Here is a 20,212-nt window from a genome sequence, read left to right as displayed (position 1 = left end):
TGAAGCTAACATAAATGGGGATAAAAAGCACAAAGATGAAAAAATTCTAAGTCTATATTAGACAAGAAAATCCAAATTTTTTTATTGTCAAAACCAACTATGCCAAAAAAAAAAAAAAAAATTACTTGGTTCATTCATCCTGACCTGTATATTAAAATGGAAAAGGGGGCACCTGGGTGGCTCAGTTGGTTAAGCAACTGCCTTCGGCTCAGGTCATGATCCTGGAGTCCCGGGATCGAGTCCCGCATCGGGCTCCCTGCTCGGCAGGGAGTCTGCTTCTCCCTCTGGCCCTCCCCCCTCATGTGCTCTCTCTCATTCTCTCTCTCTCAAATAAATAAATAAAATCTTTAAAAAAAAAAAAAAGGAAAAGGAAAAAAAAAAGTTGTCAAGATACTAAGTCTATCTGTCATGTTCCTAAAATCACATGATACATGAAATAGAAGTCATATGAGAATGCTAATTTTGGTTAACAACCTTAATTTTGATAAAACTTAGGAAGCTGTTAGAAAGAACAACCTGTACAATTTTTCATGTATTTTTAAAGGGGTGCCTGGGTGGCTCAGTTGGCTAAGCATCTGTCCTCGGCTCAGGTCATGATCCTGAAGTCCTGGAATCGAGCACCACACTGAGTTCCCTACTCAGAGGGGAGCCTGCTTCTCCCTCTCCCACTCCCCCTGCTTGTGTTCCCTCTCTCGCTGTGTCTCTGTCAAATAAATGAATAAAATCTTTAAAAAAAAAAAAAAAATCCCGCTTCTGGGTATATAACCAACGGGAATGAAAACAGGATCTCAAAAAGGAATCTGCACTCCCATGTTCACTGCATCATTATTCACAATAGCCAAGCCATGGAAACAACCTAAGTGTCCATTAACAAATGAATGGATAAATATCTGGTATAGGGGCACTTAGATGGCTCAGTTGGTTAAGCATCCAACTCTTGATTTCAGCTCAAGTCGTGATCTCACAGTTGTGAGATCAAGTCCAGTGTGTCGGGCTCCAGGCTGGGTGTGGACCCTGCTTAAGATTCTCTCTCTCCCTCTCCCTCTGCCACTACCCCCACTAAAAAAAAAAAAAAAAAAGATGTGGTGTATATATATACAATGGAATATTATTCAGCCATGAGAAAGAAGAGAATCTTACCATTTGCAAAAACATGGATGAAACCTGTGGGCATTGTGCTAAGTGAAATAAGACAGAGAAAGACAAATACTATATGATCTAACTTATATGTGGAATCTAAAAAAGCTGAACTCAGAAAAATAGCAAAATGATGGTTACCAGCAGCTGAGGGTTAGGGGAAATGGGAAGATGTTGGTCAAAGGGTACAAACTTCCAGTTAAAAGATGGGTAAGTTCTGGGATTCTAATATAAAGCATCAAGCTGCTAAGAAAGCAAATCTTAAATGTTACCACCACAACAAAAGAAATGGTAATTATGTGAGGTGATGGAGGTGTCAGCTGGCCATGGTGGTAATCATTTATGCAGTATGTAAGTGTATCAAATCAACATGTTGTACACCTTAAGTTTATACCATGTTACACATTAATTATATCCCAATAAAGGTGAAGAAAAAAGACTCTAAGTGAAATAAACAATAGTATAGGATGTTAAATTTAAAAGTAGAGTATAAAATTGCCCATTTAATAAAATTCCTATTTTGTAAACATATTATAGATATATGTGCATAAATAAATAACGAAAAATACACTAGAAATTGTTAAATAACTTCTGAAAGATTTTATTTATTTATTTCACAAGCAGGAGTAGGGGCAAAGGCAGAGGAAGAGAGAGAGAATCACAGGCAGACTCTGCAGTGCAGCCCGACGCCAGGCTCAATCCCACAACCCTGAAATCATGACCCAAGCCGAAATCCAGATTCAGACACTCAACCGACTGAGCCACCCGGGTGCCCCTGTTACACCAATTTTTAAAAATTAGAATTGGGGGCAGCCAATCGGGGCGACACTTTCGTCTTACCGGGGGACTCGTGGATAACTTGCTCTTGGGAACCAGCACCATGGCGTCTGGCTGCAAGATTGGCCCGTCCATCCTTAACAGCGATTTGGCCAATTTAGGGGCTGAGTGCCTCCGGATGCTGGACTCTGGGGCCGATTATTTGCACCTGGATGTAATGGACGGGCATTTTGTTCCCAACATCACCTTTGGGCACCCTGTGGTAGAAAGCCTCCAAAAGCAGCTAGGCCAGGACCCTTTCTTTGATATGCACATGATGGTGTCCAGGCCGGAACAGTGGGTAAAACCAATGGCTGTAGCAGGAGCCAATCAATACACCTTTCATCTTGAGGCTACCGAGAACCCAGGGGCTTTGATTAAAGACATTCGGGAGAATGGGATGAAGGTTGGCCTTGCCATCAAACCGGGAACTACAGTTGAGTATTTGGCACCATGGGCTAATCAGACAGATATGGCCTTGGTTATGACAGTGGAACCTGGGTTTGGAGGGCAGAAATTCATGGAAGATATGATGCCAAAGGTTCATTGGTTGAGGACTCAGTTCCCATCCTTGGACATAGAAGTCGATGGTGGAGTAGGTCCGGATACCATCCATAAATGTGCAGAGGCAGGAGCTAACATGATTGTGTCTGGCAGCGCCATTATGAGGAGTGATGACCCCAGATCTGTGATCAACCTGTTAAGAAATGCTTGCTCAGAAGCTGCTCAGAAACGTTCTCTTGATTGATGAAACCACAAGGAGTTGATGCCCATGAAATCTTTTTACTGGACGACAAGAATATTGACTATCAAATCCTATCACAGCTGAAGCAGTGCTGTTTTTCTGAGCAGCTATTCATTCCAGTGACTAAAATCTATTCTGCAGAATGTTTCAAGAGGTTAGAAATTGGTGTGTATAACTACATTTTTAGTGATGGAATTTAAAGATTAGTGTGGTAAAATACCATTTTTACTGGGAGACTTGATTTTTATAAAGTAAAAATGTGGCTGTATTAAGGTTGTAAACAAAAATGTGTCTTAAAGCCTAATGAAGGTGTACTAGTTACTATGAAAAAAAAAATTAGAATTGGGAAGAGTAATATTTTTAAATGACAGCTTTTATTTTGGACTGTTTTTTCAAAGATGTTTTTACGGCAAGCAGCCTACACAGAGATAGTGCCTTCCTCGGGGATAAAGTATAAGTCTATCCACTCTTTGGTATAATAAAGACAGTACCTCCCTCCAGAGCAAAGCTGAGGCTTATTTGTAACCCATTATAAAGGATTTAGGTTTCCTAAGCTCAGGGTTCCTCAGCTGTGATAAAAACCACTGCATGCATATCATCTATGTAGGTCCCCTCACACTGCCCTAGTGGAATTTAGGAGCAAGGAGAACCAGTGCAAACGGGGAGCTGACCTTGCTTGCTTGCTATGGTATGAGTAAAAGTCCTTTATCTCTGACCCAGGATCTCTCCTGCCTTTTGCCAGTGTCCACAGTGGTAGCAGCTAACTTGTTAGCTTGCAAGTAAGGTAAAATCTAAGATCCTTCACTGTTCTTAACACAAAGAGGAGTAAAATAGATATATAATGATAAGGTGGCCAGAGTAGATAGCTGTTCATCAACCTACACTGCATTTCTCAGCTTGGCTTGCAGTTTAGTATGGCCATAACACTAACTTCTGATCAATGTAATGAAGAAAGACGTGTGACATGCATCACTACTAGGCTTGACCCATATAAACATTCCAGGTGTGGGTGCCTGGGTGGCTTAGTCGGTTAAGCATCTGCCTCCAGCTTGGGTCATGATCTCAGGGTCCTGGGATCAAGCCCCACATCAGGCTCTCTGCTCAACAGGGCGTCTGCTTCTCCCTCTCACTCTCCCTCTGTGCTCTCTCTCACTCTCAAATAAATAAATAAAATCTTTTTTATAAATCAATCAATCAATCAATCAATAAATAAATACACCTTCCAGGTGTGGTAGTCCTTATTCTCCATCTTCATGGTAACCCATGAAGCCATCTGTTGAAAATGGTGGTTCCAGAAAATCAAAGGAGTTTGTATCTGAAAGGGGGATGAGCCACTAATGATAAGTATTACCTGGTTTTGGTCTTTACATAAACAAGAAATAAATTTCTATTGTACTAAGATGGTAAAACTTTAGGAATTGTCTGTTTATAGCATCTAGCATTACCTTAACTAATACAGATTACCTAACTAACATAAAATATAGATCTACATCATTCTTGTCAACAATGAACCTCTTCCTGAGTATACACTGGGTCTTGAGTTATTAACTAATGATAACTTAAAGTTATAATTAGCAAGATAACAAAAATCTAAGCATTATATTGTGTCTTTGTCATTATGTCATATTCAAATCAGTCACAAAATTAAATTACATTAAACAACCATAAATTGAAAAGCCTCTTTTGCATTTTTTTACTTACTAGGGAAAAATAAAAGCAAAACATGAAGTATTGGAGAAATGTTCTTTCTTTTGCCATTAAATGGCTCAAGTAATACATGGAAAGTTGTATGAAAACAAAAATGATTCTTCAACAATTATCAAATCATGACCAATCTTGTTTTATTCATATCCCCACTCTCAGATTATTTTAAGAAAATCAAACACATTATATTTTACTTCATCCACAAATATTTTAGTATCATGTATTTTTATCTTGTTTTGATTTTATTGAGGTTCATAGCTTTGATTTAGAAGCAACAAGTCAGAATTTTGAATCTAAAGTTGTCACTTTCATCGTTCATTTGGCCGTGCTAATTCCAATGGAATACTAACTCTACAAATTGATGTGATCGTTCAAAATTTATTCACCGGGTAACTTCCAGGATAAAGTGGCCTATATAAAGTATGTACGGACAGAGTTTATGAGTAACAGTAAGTAAATTATGTTTAATAAACAAGAATTCTAATGAAAGTCACATATCAAATATCATCATAAAGTTATTACAAAAAACTTATTCATACCCCAACAGATGATCTTCGTTACTATTTTATTGATATAGAGTGATGACAGATTACATATGAGAATCAATCTCCTACAAGAAATAACTTTTCTGTACTTCTCAACTGTTTGCAATAAGGCAAATATAGAAAAAAAAAAACTATGGTTCAATAATTCACCGATTTATGTGAAGAGGAAGTAAGACATGGTAAGTAAAGAATGCAGTTTCCAGAGCCAGACTGCCTGGGTTTGATTTCCTGTTCTATTACCACTTGTGGAATTTTGAACAAATCAATCTCTCTTTATCTTAGTTTTCTCATCTATAAAAGGGGACAACAACAGTACCTACCTCATAATGTTATTACGATAGATAAAATAAGTAAACATGTATAAAGCACATACAACGATGACTGGTAAATGATAAGGCACATAGTATGTGATTGGCACATACTCAATAAGTATTAGCTAGTGTTACTGTAGTTTGTCTATCCATTCATTTATTCATGAACTATTTACCCAGCACCACCTAAGTGCTAAATGCTAGGAAGGCTAAGAGAAACACATGTAGAGAGATATACAATGGAATTCTGAGACCAAGAGAACAACAGTGTTCTACATAAGACAAGGTACAACAGGAGAATAGAGAAAGGAAATTTCTAGAACTGCTTAGAGGGACAGGAAAGATCTCACAGAGAAGATGATGCTTCAGCTAACTACTGAAAGATGAGGAAAAAAACCAGTCAGACAACCTTGGGGGTAGAGAGGATGTACATTCTTCAACAAAGGAAAATATGCAAAAGCATCTGGAAGAACCTGGCTTCCAAGAGCTGGTGAAATCAGCAGGGCTGAGGCATGAGGGTCTTATATTGGGTGCTAAAAAGTTCATATGCATATAAGTAACATCTGCACAGCTCCACTTTTTTTTTTTTAAGATTTTATTTATTGGGGCGCCTGGGTGGCTCAGCCTTTAAGCGTCTGCCTTCGGCTCAGGTCATGATCCCAGGGTCCTGGGGTCGAGCCCCACATCAGGTTCCTTGCTCAGCAGGGAGCCTTGCTTCTCCCCTGCCTGCCGCTCCCCCCTGCTTGTGCTTGCTCTCTCCCTCTCCCTGTGTCAAATAAATAAAATCTTTAAAAAAAAAAAAAAAAAGAGGGGCGCCTGGGTGGCTCAGCCGTTAAGCGTCTGCCTTCGGCTCAGGTCATGATCCCAGGGTCCTGGGATCATGACCCCGCATCGGGCTCCCTGCTCCGCGGGAAGCCTTCTTCTCCCTCTCCCACTCCCCCTGCTTCTGTTCCTGCTCTCGCTAACTAACTCTCTCTCTGTCAAATAAATAAATAAAATCTTAAAAAAAAAAAAGATTTTATTTATTTATTTGAGAGAGAGAGAGTGAATGGGAGGGAAAGGGAGAGAGAATCTGAAGCCGACTCCACGCTGAGCACAGAGCCCGACACAGGGCCCAACCTCACAACCATAAGATCATGACCTGAGCCGAAACCAAGAGTCGGACATGCAACCAACTGAGCCACAGCTACGATTTTCGCCCATCTTACTTTACATATTCCAGTCCACCTGAGCAAAAATACAGGCACAAAAAGGAAATCCTCGTGAGTGACATACATTAAAAAACCTTCAGCCTTCCCCAGTTGGATTCAAAGCACTTCCATTCACTATACAGTGACAACTCCTTGTTTCTAAATTCAGAGACCATTCAAAAGAAAATTACAAATGATAAAAAAGGTTACACTCCTACAGATTTCATGAATATGGCATTTTTTTCTGTTCAGCCATTTTGTATAACTAGTTACCATAATCTATATAACTTTAAAAATAAAAGATGACAAGTTTTACACTTACACATGCAGCTGATTCTTTTTCCTCCCAAAAGTTGTTACAGTCCTACACATTAATCAACCTAAAGATGACTCAGATTAACTGTGTATTTACAAAAAAATCACAGGTTACAAAAAAAAGAAAAAAGTTCACGTACTTCTTTAAAAGAGGTAAAACAATACCTTAAGATTCATTTATTAAATAAATATAAACACCCATTATGTGTCAGGTACTGTACTAAGCACAAGCAATAAAGAACAAAATAGACACTATCCTTACTCTCACATTAACAAGGGAGAAAAACTGATAAACAAGTAAACACATAAATAATCAAGGCAATGAAACAATTTTCATAATCTGAAACTGGGGGGGCAGATGGAGAGTGACAGGAACCAAGACAGTAATAATGCCAGTTTTATATGGTAGCTATGGAAGACCTCTTTGATCTGAGATCTAAAGGATGAGGATAAGCCAACCAGGCTTAGAGGAGACTGGAGGAGAACAATGTTTCAGTTGCTGGAACAGGTGGGACAAAACCTAACAGAGGAAAATGACTGAGTACCACTGAGAAAAACCAAGAAGCACAGTGAGCAAGAGTAAGGATATGTAACATGAGGTATAACATGAGGATATTACCCAAATTCAGCACTGTGAAGCCCTTGCAGGGTTGTACCAATGGCACAATGTGATCTTGCATTTTGAAAAAACTACACTGGCAACTATGAGGAAGAAGGATGGGAAAGGGCAAAAACAGAGAGAAACCATTCCAGGATACTTGGGAAGCAATCTAAACTCTGTTTCAAAATTTGCAAAACACTTTGGGACCACGTAACACTCCTGGCAAATAGGTAAAGCACTCATCTAATTCACACCTAAAAAACCAAGGCTCAGAGTGACTTAACCAAAGTCCCAATGCTAGTCATCAATAGCACCAGAATTAGAACCGAGCCATCTAATTCCAAATCCAGCTAGTGTCTTACAAAGAAGAATGAACATCAGCTTTGGGCATGATCAATTAACAGTCTAACTTTTATTGAGAGTTTTAGTTAAAAGAATAAAGACATAAAAACTTGAAATGCTCACCATTATAAAAAAGTGAACTATTATATACCTGGTTATTACTTATTAGTACTTTAAAAGTATTCATTAATAACAATAAATCATAAAACTGAGCCCATCAGCATTATAAACTAAGATATTCTTTGCCTTAACACTTGATTATATAAAGTTCTTTACAAAGTACTTGCAGCTGTGCAAATTGTGAAATTACATAATGCTTAAAAATGATCCATCATGATTAGCCCAAATATGACAAGTAAAATACCCTTAATAATGTACTAAATTTGATTTATATGTGCTTAAAATATGTATATATTTTGACTTCTAAAACACACACACTAATACTAATTAGCCAAGTATATGACAACTTCCTTTTTTAAGTCCAGTTTGTTTACTGGCATTCAGGCATACTTATTCAGGAGCTCCACTGCATCTACCTACAGGATTACTGATATAATCAACAGAACAGCCTTCAAAGTTATAGTACAAATGTAATAAATAGCTTAAAAACTAGGTATATCAAATGTGTAATAATCAGACCTACTGATCAGACTTAAGTGATGAAAAACCTTAAGATTTTTAAAATCTGAAATACATTGCAATAGTATTTTTTTTTTTTTTGGTCTGAGACTTTACGATATTCCTATTTTCCTAAATATTCATTTTCAACATGCTATAAAAACACATTCTACAACGAATATGACTTTTTCATCAAAACCGGAATGTATAAATATACATTTTTACAAAAAGGGAAAGTGCTGTATGATGCTAATCATTATTAATGTCTATTCCCTATCAATGGAAAGAAAGCATTAAAAGGATATTTTGCTCTTCAGTTCATATATGATGGGAGAAACAGAATATTCTCTGTGAAATGACTGTAAAATATGTCTCTGTCTAACTTAAAGAAGTAAAAGCAAAATACAAATACAGCACTTGTACAGATTTTCACAGTAATTTTTAGGGTATCAAGGAAACATCTAGAGTGTTGATCTGGTTATACTCAATTCAAACAAACTACTTGTCACATTAACTACCTCCAGGAAGTTACTCCAAACACAAAATAAACTGTTTATGCCCCTACTCAGATAGATAACATGACAGATTGTTATTAGTTGAAGACAGATGAAATACATTAATTTGATTGTGAGCATGTGTTTAATTTTACCCTGCCATGCACACTCTCTAATGCTGTCTTTCCCTGATGACATAGTAAATCATACTGTATTAGAAGAATTGCTAATGCCACAAAATTAGTGACCAGAACTTGACTTTGACTCTGTAGATTCTTAAACCAACCTTCTTAAAAAATAGAGCTGCCTGAAAATCACTGTTCCACAGATAAAGAAAAAGGTATCATCAAAGAAACTACTTTCTAGTATAAATTTTAAAACCTCAGTGAAGTTTAACATTTTTCCTGTATATGAGTTTTTATATTTATTTATCAAATGTCTCTTCCTTCCTTTTCTATTTTCTACTGTGTTTTATGTGTTTCGCCTTATCAATGTGTATAAGCACTTTCTCTAATAAGGACATTTGCCAGATTTGTTCCAAATATTCCCCTCAGGTTAGGATTTTCTTTTTAAATGTTTCATGATGCTTTAGAGACATAGAAATTAGGATTTTATGAAACCAAATACACTGATGTAATCAGCTCATTATTTAAGCCATGCTTATTTGGTTCTTTTGTTACACGCAGCTAAAAACAAAAGCAGGTAAGCACAAAAAAGCACATAATAGCCACTCACAAAGAATGTGCTGAATAAAGACAAAAATATTTTTAAGTTTTTAAAAGAAATACAGAGCATCAACTGTGTCTAAAATAATATACAGCTGACCCCTAAACAACACTGGGTTGAAACTACAGGTCCGCTTACATGTTGGCCTTTATTTATTTATTTATTTTGAGTTCCAGTTCTACTTCCTTTTTATTTAAGTAACCAAAGCAATTGACTTGGCATAGCAGAGGGAAGCGGGACTGGAGTGTGTAAGAGGGGGCGGTAGTGTGGCCTAACTGGGGGGGCTGGAGAGGAAGCAATGCCTGGTCACAGTGGGCTCTCCAGACCCTGAAGCAGGTTCAGCAGTCATGGCTGAGGGATTGGGGGCACTAGAGAGGAGACCTCAAGTAGTGATGTCTCGCCAAGTCCCAGAGACCTCAGGGATGGGGGCTAAGTCAGCTCCCTCCAGTGGCAGAGCCAGGGCATCCCAGTCAGGGTCATGAGGCCTGGAAGGCATTTTTGAGCCCCAGCGGCTGCCCTGGCAGCTACAGTTTGCACCACCAAACTGAAGACACCAGAAGCCAATTCTTGCCGGGCCTCCTGAAAGCCGGCATCTGTGCCAGGGCAAGGAGTGGATCTGCCTGAGTGTCCCTATTCCCAGGACAGTGATGCTAGTGAAGAACAGGGCAGGCAGCAGTATGAGCACAGCTACAGCCGTGTTGGCCTTCAGCACCATCAGAACAGAGATCCAGCCACTGAACCCCCAACCTGGAATGCCTATCGCCCGGAGGACAAAAAACATCTTGAACAAAGAAAATAAAGAAAACAAAGAAACTGAATGAACTCCAGAAGGCCTTATACATGGGGCAGTACCAGCACACAAAGGAGCAGGGAGTGAATAGGAGGACCCAGAGGACAGAGAGCCCAAGCCTGGGCCACTGCTGGTCTCTGCAAAGCTGGGTAGGCGAGGACATTCAGGAGAAGAGCCAGAGTACTGCACATGCAAGGGTAGTACCTGGTGGATACGGTCTTCGGAAATTCCTGGAGGATCTCCGTGGAGATGTCCTGGACAAAGTAGGGCTAAGCTGGGCAAAAAAAAGGGCCAACCGTTCTGTAAAGTAGCTGTGTTCCCTAAGGCAGCATGCTACAGCCCTCACTGTCTCTGGTCCAACTCCTCTGCCTTCCAGCTGAGCTGCTTCTGCCTCTTTGGTAGCGCAGCCATGACTGCCGCAGGGGAAGCCTGGGTGCTGGAGGAGTCATAGATCTGACCTTGTGAGCTTCCTGGAGGACCGCAAGGAGGGAGCAAGGGTGAAGGCGACAGGGCAGGAGCAGGAGGCTCTTAGGCTAGCGGCAGCTCCCAGGGCTCAAAGAGTTGTAGATGTCAAGCGTGGCACACTGTGGGCTAGGTCGGCGCTGAGTTACACAGCTGGGACCTAAGAGGGGTTGTGAAGCTCGCTTTGAGCCCTGTTGGCCACTGCAGCCGGGCTGCCCCCTACTGTCCACACCCCTGCCACAGCGGTGGCGGCCACAGTAGCTCTCGAAGCTCCCTCCTATGTGTCAAGTTTTTTGGATAAATACAGTACAGTACTGTAAATGTATTTTATCTTCCTTACGAGTTTAATAACATTGTCTTTTCTCTAGCTTACTTTATTGTAAGAATACAGCATATAATAATATGTGTTAACCAATAGCTTCTGTTATCCATAAGGCTTCCTGTCAGCAGTAAGCTACAAGTAGTTAAGTTTTTGGTCAAAAGTTATATTCGGATTTTCAACTGCATGGGGGTCATACCCCTAACCCCCACGTTGTTCAAGAATCAACTGTACATCCTTTCTTATTTTGCAGGAATACTATATAGGACTGAAAAATTAATAGAGTCTCACTTCACAGGAAGAATGAATATCACAAACATGTGAGCAAGAGAAGCAAGACAAAAAGGAATACACATAAATGACAGCATTCATCTGAAATTTAAAAAATGGCCAAAATAAATATTATTTAGTGAGGTATATACAGATGATAAAACTGAAAACAAGAGCAAGGAAAAGAGCAGGACAAAGGATAATAGTTACCCCTAAAGTTAGCAAAAGGATTGAGAAAGGCACTTCGTAGGCCTCTGGGGTGCTTGGCAATGCTCTATTTCCTAACCCGGGAAGAGCTATTCTATATCTTACATATTCTTAGGTATGTATATCTCATTATACTAAAACTTCCTATTAAAATTATAATGATGACAATCTTCACTTCAAACCTAATTTTTCATATGCTCATAAAGAAGGGTCACTGTTGCAAAAATATTGATAGTGTTTTTCCCAAGGACCGCTATTAATTCTTTATCAGATCATATTCTTTTGACCTCCTGTATGTGCCATGAGCCTCGTGGATTTAATTATTTATCACCTGACTCTGCCAGATCCTTATTTGTTAATTACTTTGCTTCTAATAATTCTCCAACACTTTTACAGATTCTCCACATTATTACAAAATTCTCCTAATCACTTTGCACGGCATTTCTACTGTAGTCACATATATATCATAAACCCACATATAAGAATTCTGAAGCAATCATGAATATGAACTCTGTAGAATCACCAGAGCAACACCAAAAGCAGCCAGAATCAAGAGGACAGGAGGGAGTATGTAAGAATTCATATTAGTTCCTCAACTAACTCAGTATCATTAATTAGATTACCCAACTTCTTTCTGGGGATAGATAATGGATAACTACTTCTCCTCTAACGTCACGCTAAAATGAAATAATGGGTCTAACTGAGAACATAGCACCACAGAGTAAGTAAATCTTTCTACATCTGTGGCTGTCTACCAGTTTTTATTGCTTTCTATAACATGTGTGCATAAATCATGAAGATTAGCATTTGCCCACATGCCAAAAGCCTAAAGGAACTGGAAAATTAATTCATGTTTTGAACATTCTCCATAGGAATTCTTACTAGAGAATTTCATACCTGCACAGAACTGTACAGGTTTGCAAAACTCTGCATGATATATAGATATAATAGGGTCCAAGTTCACTTATGCCTTTCATACACAGACTTGCATGGGAAAAAAAAAAAAAAGCGTATTTGTCCTGCCTAGACACCAGCATACCCTGGGATCTTGCGAAGAACAGAAGCCACAGTAAGAATTGCCTTAATTGGCAATTATATTACAGTTATTTAATTCTTTGTATTTTCCAATTCCCCACCATATATTAGATCTACTGGAAGAGGGGGAATGAAAGAAGATCATTTAAAATAATAACAAAAAGAAAAGAGTAATGCGAAAAGTACCTGATAGCAAAAAATCTCAGAGTAATAAGAAGAGCTAACATTTCTAGAGCACCGTTTTTATAGGTACTTTACACATATGAAATCTTTTCATCCTCACAACAGCCATCATTTGATGGATGAAAACCCTGAGGCACAAAGAGGGTAAATGACTTAGGTAAGGACACACATCTAGTAAGCAGGGGAACCATAACTCAACCCCATGGCAATCCAATTCCAGAGTCTGCATTCTTAAGTCTCATACAACTTTCTCTTCATACATGTAGTCCTCTGGAATGGTCTTTTTTTATACCATGTTGTTTCATGCATGTTATCCCAAGTAGAATAGTTCACTCACTTTCACGCCCATAAAGGATACCTCTGATGAACATACCACAATTTATATCTCTTTTCTCCAAATGGTGGACACTTGAGTTTTTTTCCAAGTGTTAGCTATTAACAAAAATGACGCACTATGACTATTCACAGTACATGTCACCTGATATGTACATGAAGCACACATGAGCAGTCTGAGATATACAGCAGAGTAAAAAAAGAAAAAAAAATGTTGAATCACAGTCTATGAATATGAATGTTCATCGCTTCTCGGCCTGTTGGCTAGGATCAAGCGTAGTCTATGAATGTTCTTTATAGAATAATGCCAAATTATTCTCAAAGTGGTTGTACTAATTTGCAATCCATCTAGCAGTGAATATGAACTCTTGTAGATTCATATTATGTCTCCATCACTGTTATTCTTAGGCCTCTTGATTTGTACCTTATTACCTACCTGTGGTTATATTTTGCATTTTCTTCTGAGTGACGAGATTGCACTTATTTTCATGTCTTTGGGCCATTTGTCTTTCATATTCTGTGAAATTCCTATTTCTGTTTTATGTCCATTTTTCTAGTGAGTTGCCTTTTCCTTGTATATTTGTAAAAGTATAGTAATCTTTTGTCATTTACTTTTGTTACAAATACCTTCTCCCAATTTGTGGCTTATCTTTTTGAATTCTTTAATGTGTCACTTGATAGAAACAAACATGTTTATCTTCTGTGGTGTTTACCTTATGTGGTTGATATATTCATTATTTAAATTTAGCATTTGCATCTTCTTTAAGAACTCCTTCCACATATCAAAGCAGGAAAGAAATTCTTTTGTTTCTTCTAAAAAGTTGTGCCATTAACATTTCATTACAGGTGAACTAATTTTTTGTGTATGGGGATAATATAGGGATCCACTTTCTTTTTCAAATAAACAACTGTCCCAGGACTACTCATTAAATAGTCTATTCTTTCTCAAAGATTTTCAATACCACTTTCAAAATAACATCCAAGTCCCGTTTACATAAGCTTTGTTTCCAGCATCTCTCTTCTGTTTCCTTGAGTGCATTCCACACTGTCTTTATTATAAGCTACTTATAAAAAGTCTTGATCACGGGCATGGTATATGCTCCTCACCTTCTGGGGTGCTTGGCAATGCTCTATTTCCTAACCCGGGAAGAGCTATTCTATATCTTACATATTCTAATGTATGTATATCTCACTATATTAAAACTTCCTATTAAAATTATAATGATGACAATCTTCACTCATAAAGAAGGGTCACTGTTGCAAATATATTGATAGTGTTTTTCCCAAGGACCACTATTAATTCTTTATCAGATCATATTCTTTTGATCTCCTGTATGTGCCATGAGCCTCGTGGATTTAATTATCACCTGACTCTGCCAGATCCTTATTGGTTAATTACTTTGCTTCTAATAATTCTCCAACACTTTTACAGATTCTCCACATTATTACAAAATTCTCCTAATCACTTTGCACGACATTTCTACTGTAGTCACATATATATCACAAACCCACATATAAGGATTCTGAAGCAATAATGAATATGAACTCTGTAGAGTCACCAGAGCAACACCTTGTAATTCAGGAGCATAGTGACTATTCTTGGCCTTTATCCTTCTATATACATTTTAGATATGGTTTGTTTAAACACCACACACAAAAACACCCTCAGACTTTTATTGAAATTATGCTGAATCCATAAATCAATTTGAGAAGAACCTACATTTTTATAATATTCAGTCTTTGTATCCTTTAATGTATTATTTGTCTTATTTTATTTGGGTCTTCTTATGCTTGTACAATTTTCTCAACACAGGGATTTTCAACATAATTAATCATATCTGAGAATTTGGTCATTTTGTTTCTTCATTTTTAATCTATATGTTTTATATATCTTTTTCTTACTGCCTTACAATAGCTGGGACCTCAAGAAGATTGTTGAACATAAGAATCGTGAGAGTAGACATCCTTGCCTTGTACGTGATCTCAGGAGGAAAGCATTCATGCTGTGATACTCAATATGATATTAACTATGGGTTTTTCATAGATGCCATTAATCAGGTTGAAGAAGTTCCCTCTCATTCCTAGTTTGCTGAGTTTTCTTAAATCATGAATTAATGTTGAATTTTGTCAAATGCTTTTTATACATCTACTGAGATCATTAAATGGGTTTTCTTCTTTAGCCTACTGATATAGTAAATTATACTAATTGATTTTAAATACTGAATGAACCTTGCATTTCCAGGATAAACCCCACTTGGACATGATGTAGTATCTTTTTTATTAAAACTGTATATTGCTGAATTCATTGTTAGTATTTTGTTAAGGATTTTTTTGTGTGTGCGTCTATGTTCATGAGGGATATTGGTCTGTAGTTTCCTTATAGTGTCTTCATCTGATTTTAGTTATCAGATTAATGCTGTTGCTGTGAACTGGGAAGTGTCATATCCTCTTTGGTTTTCTGGGAAAGTTTAAATACAATTGGAATTATTTCTTCCATACATGTTTGTATGGTAGAATTCAAAACCATCTGGGCCTATAGTTTCCCTTGTTGAAAAGATTTCAAATTATAAATTAAATTTTTTTCATAAATATAGCAGTATTCAGTTTATCTATTTTTTCTTGAATGAACTCTGGTAGTTTGTATCTTTACAGGAATTTGTTTATTTAAGCTAAGTTGTCAAATTTATGGAAGTAAAATTTTTCTTAATATTCCCTTATTCTCCTTTTCATACCTGCAGGATATATGATAAATTCCCCTCTGTAATTTGTGTCTTTTTTTTTTCATGCTCAATTTGGCTAGAGATTTATCAATTTTATTGCTCTTTTCAAAGGACTAGTTTTTGGTTTCATTGATTTCTCTACTGGTTTTTTGTTTTTGTTTTTGTATTTTTGAGAGTAAGGGGTAGGGACAGAGAGAGAGGGAGAAAGAGAATCTTAAGCAGCTTCCACACCCAATGCAGGGCTCGATCTCACAACCCTGAGATCATTACCTGAGCCGAAATCAAGAGTTGGATGCCTAAACGACTGAGCCACCCAGGTGCCCCGATTTCTCCATTGTTTTTGATTTCTACTTATGCCTTACTTTTTCCTTTCCTCTCCTTGCTTTAGGTTTAATTTGCCCTTCATTTTCTAGTTTCTTAGGGTGGAGGCTTAGATCATTGATTTTGAGAATTCTTTTTCTTTTCAAATATAAGCATTTAATAATGCTAACCACTTCTCTCTAAACACTAATATTTTAGCTGCATCCTATAAATTTTGATAAGCAGTGGTTTCGTTTTTGTTCAATTCAAAATCTTTGACCCACTGGTTACTTGCTGTTTAATTTCCAAATATTTTGGGATATTACAAATATCTCCATGCTACTAATTTCTAGTTTCATTCCATTATTGACAGAGCACATATTCAATTCTTTTAAATGTGTTAAGGCTTTTCTCATAGGCCAGAATATGGTCTATCTTGTTCCATGTGCACTTGAAAGCACACTTACTCAGCTGTTGTTGGATGGAATGTTCCATAAATGTCAATCAGGTCCAGCTCGTTGATGCTGTTCATGTCTATATCCTGACTATTTGTCTATAAACCTTACCGGTATTGAGAGAAGTACTGAAGTCTCAGCTGCAATGGTCTATTTCTCACTTCTGTTCTATCTGTTTTGGCTTTAAGTATTTTGAAGTTCTCTTTGTGGGTTTATAGACATTAAGGATTGTGGTGGCTTTTTTGTGAATTAACCCTCTGAATACTATATTTTCTTTTTTTTTTTTTTTAAGATTTTATTTATTTATTTGACAGAGACACAGCGAGACAGGGAACACAAGCAGGGAAAGTGGGAGAGGGAGAAGCAGGCTTCCCGCCAAGCAGGGAGCCCAATGTGGGGCTCAATCCCAGGACCCTGGGATCATGACCTGAGCCGAAGGCAGACACTTAACAACTGAGCCACCCAGGTGCCCCTGCTTTTTTATTTATTTTCTTTTTTAATCCCTGCACTAAATTCCTTGTTTATATTATTATCATTGCTACTCCAACTTTCTTTTGACTAGTGTTTGCATAATATCTTTTTCATTCCCTTTGCTTTTAACCTAACTGAATCTTCATATTTAAAGTGGGTTTCTGATAGACAGCTTAAAAGGGGGTCTTGCTTTTTTATCCACTCTGACTACCTTTATATTTTAATTGGTGTATTTAGACAAGGTTTTGGCAAACTTTTCTCTGTAAAAGGTCAGATAGTAAGTCTATTACAGATTGTGGGTCATATGTTCTTCATATGACTCAACTCTGCCATTGTTGTGAAAAAACAACCACAGACACAATGTAAAAGATGTGTGTGGCTCTCTTCCAATAAAACTGTTTATGGACGATTTTCACATAACTTTTGGAATATCCTTCTTTTGATGTTTTTCCAACCATTTAAAAATGTAAAAACCATTCTTAGATAGTGGACTATACAAAAAGAGGACCCTTGCTCTACACTACTGGTCAAATCACTCCTCTGTTTAAAAAACCTTTAGAGGCTGGGCGCCTGGGTGGCTCAGTTGGTTAAGCGACTGCCTTCAGCTTAGGTCATGATCCCAGAGTCCCGGAATCGAGTCCCACATCGGGCTCCCTGCTCAGCGGGGAGTCTGCTTCTCCCTCTGCCCCTCCCCCCTCTCATGCTCTCTCTATCTCATTCTCTCTCTCAAATAAATAAATAAAATCTTAAAAAAAAAAAAAAACCTTTAGAGGCTTTCTATAGCTCTTTGGAGAAAATCTAAACTCCTTAAAACATTATCTCTGTTTCTCAACTCTCTTTGCCTTACACCCTAACCTTCAGCTGGGACAAATATATATTTCCATTATATTTCAGACTGTTTCCTAGCTTCTAAGGTTTTACTTCAACTTGGACTGCTCTTTCTTGCCCTTTTCTGTATAGTACGTTCCTGCATATCCTTTAAGATTCTGTTTAGGTATTTACTTCTGCTGTCAAGTCCTCCAGTGTACTAAGCATATCACTCTATGACAACACTATCATACTGTCTCCCCCACCATTGTGCTTGGTACAGCAAAGGTACTCATGAATGAATGAATGAATGAATGTGTACTTTTGAATATAAGAGGAAACTGAATGTGTGCAAATATTTACAATAATAACAAATTCTAACACACAGTTGTTTTTAATGGTTATCCAAACTGATTTTAGAAAAAAAAATTTTAACCAAACTGATTTTAGAAAAAAAAATTTCTAATTCTCATAAAAACTGAAAGCATTTTCTTAATTATAAAATGCCCCTTAGACTTTGATATTAAACTATTATATAACAAACTCAGAAGATGGTGCTAGCCCAATATGTCAATAAGCAAGAAATAAATAATAAGACAACTATCAAAGAAAACACTTCCTCTAAAAAAAAGTTTCTACTTAAGGAAAAGGCACAAATATAGATAATTCCTAACAGAAAACTTCCTTTGAAAGAGAAAAACTTTGGGCACCTGGATGGCTCAGTCGGTTAAGTGTCTGCCTTCAGCTCAGGTCATGATCCCGGGGTCCTGGGATCGAGCCCCACATCAGGTTCCCTGCTCAGTGGGGAGTCTGCTTCTCCCTCTAACTCTCCCTCTGTGCTCTCTCTCTCAAATAAATAAAATCTTTAAAAAAAAAAAAAAACTTTACCCCTGAACCTAAGATTAAATGTAAAATTTAATCAATTTTTATCAACCCTTATTTAAGTATAGAAGAGTGATCAGTAATCTATAATGCTTAAAACGAGATCACGAAGAAAGGAGGAGCTTAACTGCAAACCTAGAAAAACATTCATCTCCACTGACAAAGAATTCAGTTCACAGTCTCAATATATCAGTATATCAGGTTATAACTCTGTGGATATAAGTAGCAGTGGTGGGGAAGAAGATGGAATAAAGAATGAAACAAAATCATATAACCACCTTTGGTGTTCAGTTTTAAACCAAAAAATACTTTTTTACTGAAACTAAAATGGACAAATTCAGTTGGTAAGTTTTAACAACGCTCACTTGTTTTTTGTTTGTTTTCAGATACCTGCCATTTTGTTTTGGTTTTTTGTTAAGACTGAACTGACTGCTCTGTACTTTTAGGCTAGTCACAAATTACAGAAAAATTCTAAAGTAGGATTTAATAAGCACTCCTGAATATTTTTAAAACTCTACATTCAGGTATTCATTTTCAAGAGATTTATCATTTTTGTGTAGAATATCTCTGTCTCCTAATGAAAATGTAAACCCATATTTGAGAAGTAAATGGCTTGTGTTGGAAGACTGAGTAAAAATTTTCCAGCTTAGGAGGAAACAAATGCACATAGTCAAAATCTCAAATCTAAGAATATCTGACTTAAAACCATCAGTCCTTCTTTTATTGGGGTATGTTACTATATATATATATATATTCTGACTTTAAAATACTTCTTATTTAAAATTAAATCCCAGAGGGGCGCGTGGCTGGCTAAGTCGGTAGAGCATGCGACCCTTGATCTCAGGGTTGTAAATCTGAGCTTCATGCTGGATGTAGGGATTACTTAAAAATAATAATAATAAAAATCTTAAAAAAAAATTAACCATCAGAAATACATCTCATGGGGGCAATATGTTCTATGAAGCTGAAACAATAAACATGAGTTTACACTCAAAAGAGGCAAAAGAAAGCTGTCGGCCTATATGAAATATATTGTAAGTTAAAGAGACTACAGAACTAATAATACACTCTATGTTAACTAAATTGAATTTAAATTTAAAAAAGAGAGACAGATTACAGAAAATCCGTCTAAAAACTACTGTTCTCGTGTTAATGAATCATCTGATTCTGAAGAAGTCTGACTGGCTAATTTTATTTACTCCAAGAGAAACGCTTTTTAAGATTTTATTTATTTATTTGACAGAGAGAGAGAGAGGAAGAGAGCACAATGAGGGGGAGGGGCACAGGGAGAGGGAGAAGCAGACTCCCCGCTGAGCAGGGAGCCCAATGTGGGACTTGATCCCAGGACCCCGGGGTTAATGACCTGAGCTAAAGGCAGACACTTAACCGACTGAGCCACCCAGGGGCCCTGAGAAAAACTTTTTTTTTTTTTTT

The 20,212-nt window shown here is 37.4% G+C and overlaps 2 protein-coding genes and 1 pseudogene across 7 annotated transcripts in view; 1 reads left to right on the top strand and 2 right to left on the bottom strand.

Annotated features, from left to right (window-relative positions):
- The window catches only part of RAB28 (RAB28, member RAS oncogene family), a 93,967-nt gene that overhangs the window by 20,368 nt on the left and 53,387 nt on the right, over nt 1-20,212 (bottom strand). The window lies entirely within an intron of this gene.
- LOC102744454 (ribulose-phosphate 3-epimerase) lies at nt 1,953-2,781 on the top strand. Its single transcript, XM_006743569.3, has one exon. It carries the CDS (start codon nt 2,018-2,020, stop codon nt 2,699-2,701), a length of 684 nt encoding a protein of 227 aa, XP_006743632.1. The 5' UTR covers nt 1,953-2,017; the 3' UTR covers nt 2,702-2,781.
- Nucleotides 8,192-14,376, bottom strand: LOC145720234 (secretory carrier-associated membrane protein 3-like; annotated as a pseudogene).

Source organism: Leptonychotes weddellii, chromosome 2 (assembly GCF_054177405.1).
Source record: "Leptonychotes weddellii isolate Sample4059 chromosome 2, ASM5417740v2, whole genome shotgun sequence".
NCBI classification, from domain to species: Eukaryota; Metazoa; Chordata; class Mammalia; order Carnivora; family Phocidae; genus Leptonychotes; species Leptonychotes weddellii.
The sequence above is the reverse complement of the archived record's forward strand: the minus strand, read 5'-3'. Positions and strand labels throughout refer to the sequence as shown.

Bases quoted from the DNA above. Each gene is read 5' to 3' on its own strand.
- LOC102744454 (XM_006743569.3), top strand. From the start codon at position 2,018: ATGGCGTCTGGCTGCAAGATTGGCCCGTCCATCCTTAACAGCGATTTG.